Genomic DNA, 10,777 nt, shown 5'->3' with positions numbered 1-10,777 from the left:
TTCAAGTGCTGTCGGAAACAAAAGCTACATCTAAGCAGATACCTATTGAAAAGGTAAATAGTACAGGATCACCCTATTTCATTGCTCACAATGCTCTTCTAAAATCAAAAGATCAATAAACACGCAATACTGGAATTTGTCTGATGTGGTATCAATATGCTTATTTCAGTTTCTGATATCATTGCTGTAGATTTTTTTCTTCCTGCAATAAAGGCATGCCATTTGAATCCACAATGGCGTACAAAAATCAAACACATTTAAACGTACACGTATAACACACATTTGAAACACAACCAGAGCATAGTTTCTATTTATAGTTAATGTGCGATAAGTCCAGGAGCCAACACGCCTTTCCAAAGTCGGAGGTTACGAGGAGCTCAAAAGGCAGCATCAGCTGGGTTCAAACCAGATGGAGGCTGGACAACGGGCTGCTCTGCCTTCTGCTGCTGCCGAGACACTGCTGTGTAACAACACACAGAGCACAGAGGACCGTCGGCATCACCACAACACCGGCCACCGTTAGAAAAGTAGATAACGGTACCCGTAAGGTAAAGTCTGCCATAAGTTAGCGTGAAAGCGTAGTTTCGCCAACGGCAAGGACCCATATGTTAGCTAAATGAAGTTTGACAGGCTAGCGTCAGGGTTAGCTATCTTCAAGGAGCTAGCTCCAATGCTGGCTACAAGTGCTGCCACTAGCAGCTCGGTTATGTCAGCGGCAGCTTGTGGACGCCGCTAGCCTTTTGAAGTTGAATGACTGTGGCCATCTGGCAAAAAGGCGTTAGCTAGCGTTACTTGTTTAGCCTGCGCTGTCAGCCGGTATCTAGCTGGATAACGTTAAAGGCTGTGAGCATATCTCCACTGTCTGCTCACTCACTCTGTTTGGGAAACGACCGGACAGAAGCAAATGGCTTTTACTATTTAATTAGCCATTTAAGCTAGCAATGCGTACTACATTATATCAGAATAACGTTAGCTTGCCACCGGCGTCGGATTATTGCACTCTGTGGTACAAGTGTGCCCTGCCCAGCAGCGTCACTCATAGCATTTCGCATAATGAGTGATCATTATGCTGAAGTCAAGATTCAGCTCGAGCAAATGAAATCATTAGGCGAGGATGCCAAAAAGGAGGGTGTGGACACTGAGGAGCAGGTGCCAGTGTGTTCTCCCCCTGCTTCTGTCTCACCAGACCCTCCCAGCATCACCATAGCAGCCAGGGATGCTTCGAACACCTCCATCACTTGTAAACATAGGGGCAAGAGTCGAAGTAAGCTGGGAAAAGATGACAAGAACTCTTGTGGCAAGCACACCACAGATGTGTCAGTAGTGTCTGCTCAAATTGGGAAAAATTTAAATAGACTAGGACATGAGCGGATACTTCACATTAAAGGAACTGGAAAGATATTGCAGGGCAAGTCAGAGACTAATGGGAACTATGTAACCATCCATCCATCCAAAAACATTCAAGAAACACGCCGTGAGGATGGATTCAAAGTTGCAAGGAAGAGAAGACCAGTGACGGTGGATACCTCGAAAGCCAAAACCTCGTTGGAGGCACTGAAGATAAGCATCAAGCAGCTGAAGTGGAAAGAGGTGTGCTACATGAGAGTTTTCCTTCTGCTTTTTTTGCTGTTTGCCTCGTAGAAATGTTACTCACTCGTGCTGTGTGGGTTTTATTCCCATGAAACACTAGGGTGCTGGTTTCACAAAGTGGTGCACGGCTTGACCCAAAGAGGATCCCTGATATCAGCTGTGTCAGTGTTTCATTTAAATGACAACCATCTTAGCTGTTGGTCACAAATGTGCATGGATGGAAACCTCTGTCTTACTGTTCTCCAACTACAATATGTGCTATTGAGAACCATGTGTTTGCAGACACAGGCCTGGGGGTGTGATGAGCTGGCTTTGGGTTGGAGAGGTCACACATGAGCAAAGGCAGCCTGGAGTGTCTCTGTGTGTTGGAAGAACTAGAAAAAAAGGACAGCACTGTACATTTCCTAACGATTTTTTAAGAATATAAACCTGCATTGCACTTCTATAACCTGAGATGACTTTTCTGGGCATTAAGACAGTCGCTAAAAGACAGTAGATTCTTAACTGCTGCAGCCCATAAACATTAGGCCTACTGTAATGGACTATTAAGCGGGGTTAAAATCAATCTAGTAATGATTACATCAGCCAGCCTCCCACTGGAAAAACCTATTTTATGTGAATGGGGCTTCAGATTAGATTATGTAATAGTTTGCCAACATCTGAAATTTTATGAGAAGCAGTATCTTTGACTAAATGTGAATCACAAAGCTTTTCAGATGTTGGAAGTGAAAATTGAGTGTGTGTAGGAGTGGTATGTTTGCAAGAACTTAGATTATTGATTTGTTTTTTGCTAAATTTTAGGCATGGACATCACGGGCGGATTCCGATTCAGAGGACTAAAATGCAAATATTTGATTTCTATACATGATTTATTTTTTCTCACTGTGTGACTATCTGCTACTTTTTAAACCTAGCCTATTTGTAATGATCCATAATTAAAATTAACAGATGAATTTACTTCCAATATCTTCTGTTATTGCAATAGAGTGGTGCAGGGATTACATTTATTTGTAAACCAACATGGAAGTTAGCATTGCCCTGGTTCCCTCAACAAAAAGCCAATGGGATTTTTCCATTGGATTTTAGGTTATTGCAGAAAAAACCTCTGTGGCAAACAAATGTTCACGATACTTAGCCTACATGTTTTTAAGCAAGATTATCTTCACAAATGAACACCACTGTTGGGATTTTTTTCATGCACATTCGCCAGAAGTAAATAGCTAACATTAGGCTATATATGAACTACACCACATTTGCACGACTTAAATGTTGCCTCCACGACGAGGCTGTAAAGCTGTGTTCGGCGGGGTTCGGCTTGATGATGCTCTGTAGTCTCATTTAGCCACTTGTTAGCAGCTATCCTCAGAATTTTACAAGAGGTGTATTTACTGGTTTATTTTGTGTCATAGAACAAAACGTGAAAGTCTCTGAAGCTTGTGTCAACCACAGACGTTATGTCAGGCATCTTACCCAAAACCTAATGACTTTGAAACAAGGGAACCAGGAGTGCTAAAATGCTAACTCATTTCTGAGTTTTAGGACTCCTTCCTGCACCACTCTGTGATATTAAGTTAGAACGTAAACATGAAAAATGTGTGTACGTCTGTTAAGTTCACCATCTAGTTGGTTAGACAAGGAACCCAAACATGATGCAGTGACACATGTTTTGCCTCTGTCACATTTCACCATCCAATAAGTTCAGTCGTAAGAAACTTTAAGTCTGGTCTTACAAAATTGTTACAGGTGATCATAATGTTGAGAAATGGGTTTAGATTTCCATTTATTGACTTCTCTGCATTGACATGATCTCTCAAGAGAGAATTGCGATGCATCTAGGAATCGATTTATATGCGTATACCAATGACTGTATATGAACATGGACAACACGTTAGTGATGTCATGATACCTGAATTTTTAACTTTGATGCAATACCTTGAAAAATATCCATATCCACCAGGAAAATTCACTTCAAGGGCGTATATTCAATTTAATTCAGCACTTTATTCCGGACATAGAGGCAGTCCATAGTACATACAATAAATAAATAATTCAAAGTTTTAATTAAATGATGAATGTAACAAAACTATAATATGACAACGAGCAGAAAACAGTAGAATGACTGTAGTAAACATTAACAATAAGCGAGAGCAAGGCAGTATAGCTAGTATCAATCCTGTGAAACCATTTCAGATATTAAGAATTGAGATGTATCAATAAATCGCTAGATTTGACAACACTACAACGCATCTCTGCTTCCTCACACTGAACAAAAATGAAGCTAAGATATCCCAGTTACAGCCACTGCCATCTTGCGCTGGTGTCATCATTTGGAGCCAGAGTCCTTGCAGTAGTGATCTCCACAGAATCAAGTTCCCGTCATCTGCCTAGTTGCAAATGGCACCATTGATTGCAAGTACACCGAATTGCACATACAGCTGTCAATCATGACGTTGTCACATTTTATAACAAATTATAACCAAACTAATTGGAAAATGAAGACTTGAATGTACATCAGTGTTAGACCTACCAAAAATGACAGAAACCACCTTTGGGAAAAATTTATCTGATGTGTGCTTTGACTGTTTAGCACATGTCCCTCGGCTAACATGTAGGGGGTGGGTTTTCTTACCTATACTGAAGCCAGCCACGAGAGGGGTGATCGAGATGTTTTGGCTTCACTTTTGGGGAGTTGTCATGTTTTTCATCTTTATTATACAGTCTGTGGTACATACAGTAGTGAAAGTGGCTAAACTGATCTGTCAGAAAATGCAGAGATTTGATAGTGATAAGGTCAGGGAGTGGATTCCCAGAAACACGTGACTGTTTCTGTTTAACTAAACATAGGTAATATGTTAATGAATCTTTTTATGATTTGGTCACTCTCTTGTAAGTACTAATGTGTGTTTTAAGCAGCCAAATGCCCTTTAATTTTGTCATATCCATCTTTGTTTCTAGATATTACTTCGTAATTTCTGTGAGGGCTCTGGAACCAGGAAAGTTTGTTTCTGGCTGATTGTGTTTCAGGCTAAAAGTCAAGATGATCATGAGTACACTGAGGCCCTTGAGGCTCTGCAATTACTATTCATGTTAATGTGAACATGACTTGCACAATATGTGCAAAACTTGCACATATTTGTATTATTATTTAGAGTTTTCTGAGTTGGTATTATAAAGTAAGGTGTAAATGGAGTCATCAATTAAGAAAATAATCTGCAGATTAATATTGGTAGTTGCAGCTCCAATTTAGAGTATGATGACTTGTTATCCTTTTGGATAGATTATTTATTTCCAGTATCCCTATCAATGTTTGAAGAAGTGATTGATTGAAAACTTGGCACTTTATTAATTAGCTGACACAATCACCATTAACCTAGCCTTAACTTGATGCTGCCAGTTTGCATGCCTTTAGTGTATAAAGTTACGGAGGATGGATGTGGATGAAAGTTGTTCTAAATATAAAGCAACACCTTTAAAACATTTATGAGCATGCTAATTGATCCAGTTCTTCTTTCTCCGAGCCACAAACACCATCTGGTAAGGTTTGAATGTGATGCAATTAATACCTGCTATCAGCCATTATTAACATGGTCTCCATTATGCATGAGAAGTAAAGAAGGGCAATGCCCTGAAAGCGGTGAGGTAAAGACTACTTATCACCAATGACCACACAGTGACACTTAAACCCTTCTAGGTCTGGTATCGGAAACGGTAGACAGAAGGCCTATACATTACCATGCTTTGTCCTTATGGTCCACCCCCAACAAAGTCAAGGGCGCTATAGATCCTGTGCCATTTAAAAGTACTTGTCAACATCTCTGAAGGGGTTGAAACTTCAGTAGCCTTGCTCTGTTTGTTTGTCAATTATGAAATGAAAATTGAGTGGTGAAAATCAATTTAACGAGTTATACCACATGTACCACTTAGTAGGTTTACGACATAGGATACTGGATACAATTTTGGAAAGTTTCTGAGGACATTTAAGTGACTGACATTTGACTTAAAGGTTCATTTACATCCAGATCACTACGTCTCTACATCTGCAGTTTTTTCTGGCCATAGGGACAGCCGTCAACTGACTTTGAACATATGGCATTCTCTCACACAGTGGGAAATGATTAGCCTTAAGCGCCTCTAATCCAATAGACTTTTAGTCCTCTTTGAGGCAGAGAGAGAAAGACAAGGCAGAGGGTCTGAGTGACAACTTCAGAAAATAAGACTAATAACCTTGCATTTAATCATGCGCTTGGTATTTTGATTAGGATTCCACAGACTAAGCTGGCAATTTAAAAGGCATGCCACCTGGAGGCAACCTTGGGGCATCTTTAGAGGTATAGCTGAAATTATAAATGCATGACAGATGTGCTGCAACTTGAAATATCCTCTATATGGGTAGATTTTTGCTACGTTAGCTAAGATGGAATACATTGTCCTTTGGCTGGGCTTCAGTGAACGATTCACAAAGTGGCTCAAAAAACAAACTTTTCCCTCACATGATTAAAGAAATACTGCATCCCCAAATGACCGCTTGTATATCAATCACTCACCCTGCTTACGTTGAATTTGTGAAGGAAACTTTGTTTTCCTCGCATGCCTCCACACTGAATGAAGAATCCAAAAAACAGAAAACTCTTGACGAATGGAAGTCATGGGGTGGGCGTTAAACAACAGTAGAGCTGTTTCAAAACATCTGTTTACAAACTCTCACACAATTCATGCAGTGTAATCCAACTATCATTTATCCAATCATATGCTCATTACTTCCCAAACAGACAGACCTTTCTGAAGGGGAACTGAACTGAAACGGAAACTTATCTATGCTCTGTTCAAAGCCATACTCTGTTATTAAAAAAAGTTATTTTACATTGCTGAACACAGGAGCTGTTGGTCTTCTGCTGCCTTGATCAGTTAGTTTGTTTTGTGTTATTGTGTTACTATGGTGTTTTAAAGGCTTCGTTGGGATTCACCAAAGTCACACAATAACACAAACTAACCACAGATTGAGGCAGTGGTATACCAGCAGCTCCTGTGTTTGGTGAGGTAAAAATAACTGTTTTTGTCAATGGAGTCTGGCTTTGCAGAGAGCATAGATACATTTGATGTTTATTCCAGTTCCCCTCTGTAAATGGCTTCCTATTTGATGAGTACTGAACATATGACTGGATAAATTCAACTTGGATTATACACGAGTTGTGTGAGAGTTCGTAAACAGATGTTTTGATATAGTTTTGCTGTTGTTAAACACGGCCCCCTTTTACTCAATTCATCAAAATTGTCTCCATTTTTGGATTCTACGTTCACTGTAGGCTTGTTGTAATGTAATGCTGGGTGAGTAATTGATATACAATTGGTCATTTAGGGGGTGAAGTGTTCAGTCCACAGCATTGGGTTGAGAAGTGTTCTTAGGTCGATCTCTTCGTACATAAACAAGATGGCTATTTTGGGGCCTTATCCTTAGAAACTACTCAAATTAATTTGACCTCCTTCCCTGATGCGATTAGACAGTTATACGCTGGCATCTGTGTGGCAGTATTTATAGCAGGTCTTGGCTGTGGAGCAGGGTTTCCCTGGTTCACACGCTCCCATGCTAACTCATTAATGAGATGCAGCTCTGTCAGACATCTATCTTGTAGCCGGGCAGTGGGGTGGGTCTCATGAGAGTAGAATTTAGAAGTGGTGACGATATGCTGCTGACCCTCCAGTACAACTTGATATAGAGTCCTGATGTAATAGTTATAGATAGATTCCATGACAGAATTCTTCCTACTGTAGCTTAACATTGATATTTTGAAATTCAGATGTAAGCTGTCTCAAGTTTTAATATATTAATGAGCTGGGTGGAAATCAGGGAGTGTATTTTTGAAATAAATTATTTAGATCTGTTTGAGCAGGTTATACAGACTGAAGACAGATGAGAGGATGCACTGAGCAGTTATGCCAGGTTATGAACCTGCTTGCAGTGTTGGGAAGGTAACTTCTGAAATGTAATTGGTTGCAGAATACTAGTTACCCTATTAAAAATGCAAGAGGTTATGTAAGTATTTTAATTACTTCATCAAATTAATGTAACCTATTACATTTGATTATAGGGATGCATGCTAATATTGGCACGTCATCAGTATCAGACAATATTGGCTTTAAAATGAACTATCAGAATCAGCCAACATGCTGTTTTTATTTTGCACAATGAATCAATATTACATACATTGAAAAGTATTGTATATCATGTCTCCATCTGCTGGTGGGCCATCATGATAAGAGTATGCATGCATAACGAGATGCTAATTCCACTACAGAAGAGACTGGATTACTAAAATTTGGTGGTTAATAACTGGTAGTTATCAGTCAAATGAGTTGCTACTTAACGACAAAAAAATCCAATCCACTATGGTGCATCCCTATTTGATTACTTTTTATGTGACTTATTGCGGTGACATTAACTTAGATTACATTATTATTAGACTACATTACCTGTAGATGTTTCCCCAGATTTGACATTGAGCATTTGGATGCTGACAGCATTTTTACTGTTGGTAAACAAGCTTAATTACGCTGTAATGTTAGAGCCTTTTTTTTATTTTAGAAGGAAATATCGTTGAATTTCCAGCTCTGGAAGGCGTTCTTTTCTGATGACATGTCCACCTCCTTTGCATGGCCGGCTGGTTGCAGCCAGGCATTGGAGGCTCTGTTGGCTAGAGCAATATGCCCTGATTTGATTGGCAGATGAGACACGATGCAAATTCAAACAAGAGAACTAGTCAAAAACAAAGCTTAAAATTTGGGTGCATACTGCCAAATGAGTGGAGCCTGTCTGGACATAGAGACAGCTCCTTGTTAGCTATCCTGCACTTGATGGTGTTGTACTCTAATTTGTCCCAGTGGCTTTAGGGTCCAGCGTTGTTTGTAATTTATTTGCGTAACTTTATTACATGTAGCTTGGTGACTCCCTAACACTGCCTGTATGGAACTCTCCTCTTGATTAGAGTGTACAGGTTTAGGGATAAACACTGTCAGGATATTATGTTATGGATTTTCTGCAGTATGTGGGAGAAATGTGAGATTGGATGCTGTATTAAGTGCTCATGCACTAGTCAGGGGTCCAAACACTTCTTGACCTCTATCATTTTTGTTTAAAAGCCCCATTTAAGATGAGATACCTCTGTCTGCTTTGATATGAGATGGAAAATTAAATGGAAATTCAAAGGATGAATGTGCAGACATGAGATTTGGATATATCCCTATATCACACTGTGACTGTAATATCCTGTCCTTTTGACTTCATTGTAGCAACGCTTTCGGTGCTGAATATGTGGTTTGGAGTGTGTGAGTGTGGGCAGGAGGAGAGGTGTAGAGGACAAAAGCTGCACCTTGTGCCAGTAGGATTGCCCAGCTCTCTAAATCCTTTTATAGTATCTTTTTCCCTGCTCATCACAACAGAACACGCACTACCTACCATCTTTAGGCAAGATTATCCCTGTACTCTTGGATCACCAGAGGGACAAACATCCTGCCAATGTCCTTAGTCATATTAACAGATTAAGCCTTCTCTTACTTACAGATGGAAAAAAGCGTGATATTTATTAATATTCATATCACTCTTTACTTTTAAAAATAATCTTTTATTTCACCCTTTTAATGTTCTCTTGTGTTTCCTCAGTTTCCTCTGGGAAGACGAGCAGCGTGTGATATCTACTGGCATGGCGTCTCCTTCCATGATAATGAAAATATCATCTCAGGGCAGGTGAACAAGTTCCCAGGTATTTCACCGCCTCTATCACTCTTCTTTAACCTGCTGTTTTCGTAAAGCACCCTACACCAGTGCTTGTTGAACTGTGGGTGGAGAGATGGCTTTATTTCAGCTCGCAGCACTTCATGTGTATTCTGTAATCACAGCAGGAGGGATTTAGTTTAAAGCCTTACTGATCCTCATGGCTCCGGTGCTAACCTTTTCATGCCATGGCAATAATCATTACTTTAGAAACTTTAGAGATTATTGTATTAGTAAGAAATTTGCATCCAAATCTACGTCACTGGCTTGCATTTATCTTGCACCATATGACACTTTAGTCATATTGAGTTGTATCTCCTAACAAGGTCATGTCTGTTTGCCTTCCTTTTAGTCCTTCTATCGATTGTTTTTGTCTTCTTAGGGCAATATAATTTCCTTTAAAGACAAACTCCCAAGTGCATTTTTATTGATATGTTAGATGACAGTCTCATGCATATATTGTATCTCTTAAACATTGCTTTGTGCATTGCAGGAATGATTGAAATGCTGAGGAAGATCAACCTGAGTCGGGCAGTGCGGACTATGCAGGAGTTGTTTCCAGAAGAGTATGACTTCTATCCCCGTTCCTGGATCCTGCCTGAGGAGTGCCAGCAGTTTTCTACACAGGTATAGTTAAATAACAAAAGCAAGATGATACTGGACATGATATGTGGAGATTTTCTTTATATTAACTGAAATAAGTCGCTGCACTTTAGTATTTTACTGCAGTGAAAACATTGGATACTATGGTAAATGGATGGGCTTGCACTTGTATACACCTTTCTAGTCTTCTAACCACTGAAAGCACTTATACACCACAGAATGACAGTCACCCATTCACACACTGCTGTGCTGAGGCTACCGTACATGGTGCCACCTGCTACTCAGTAACTATTCACACGAACGCACACAACCATGGCACAGCTATTGGGAGCAATTTGGGTTTCAGTATCTTGCCCGAGGATAATTCAACATGCGGACAGGAGAAGTGGGGATTGAACCAAGGATTTTCTGATTAATGGAGGACTCGCTCCATCTCTTGAATCACAGCTGCCCCTATGGCGCATGTGTGTTTAGGGCATCTCCAACTGCACTTTTGCAAGTAAGACTCCCTTAATTAATCATAGGTGTGTTTTTGAATTCAGCCAATCAGAGTGTCATCTCCCATTCCCTTTAAAAAGCACATTGCTATTTACATTGCAGATTCGGCAAACTGGGGAAACCGGGGTTTTCTGCTGAGAGCAGGGGTCGCGTTAACCGGATATTCTCGGTCATTGACCGGTTTTTTTACAACAATGACCGGAAAATCTGAAGGCCGTCGGTCATTTGACCGGTTGCAATTACCACCCCTGCCCACTTGGCGGCGGAGTGCACAGTCAGTGGTTTAAGTGGCTGCCGTTTTCACACTGCAGAGAAAAAGTC

At 40.2% G+C, this 10,777-nt stretch overlaps 1 protein-coding gene across 2 annotated transcripts in view; it reads left to right on the top strand.

The window, feature by feature from the left end:
• The first annotated feature begins 315 nt into the window (after positions 1–315).
• The window catches only part of ttll11 (tubulin tyrosine ligase-like family, member 11), a 40,918-nt gene continuing 30,456 nt past the window's right edge, over positions 316–10,777 (top strand). The window contains exons 1-3 of one of the 2 annotated variants that reach the window (XM_050053633.1): positions 316–548; positions 9,245–9,344; positions 9,849–9,982. In XM_050053633.1, the coding sequence (XP_049909590.1) occupies positions 321–548; positions 9,245–9,344; positions 9,849–9,982 (462 nt within the window). In that variant the 5' untranslated portion in view covers positions 316–320. Of the gene's footprint in view, positions 1,591–9,244; positions 9,345–9,848; positions 9,983–10,777 lie in introns of both variants that reach the window. The other variant, XM_050053632.1, reaches the window with a different exon arrangement.

The sequence above is a fragment of the Epinephelus moara genome, chromosome 9 (assembly GCF_006386435.1).
Source record: "Epinephelus moara isolate mb chromosome 9, YSFRI_EMoa_1.0, whole genome shotgun sequence".
Lineage (NCBI taxonomy): Eukaryota > Metazoa > Chordata > Actinopteri > Perciformes > Serranidae > Epinephelus > Epinephelus moara.
This window is presented reverse-complemented; position numbering and strand designations above follow the sequence as displayed.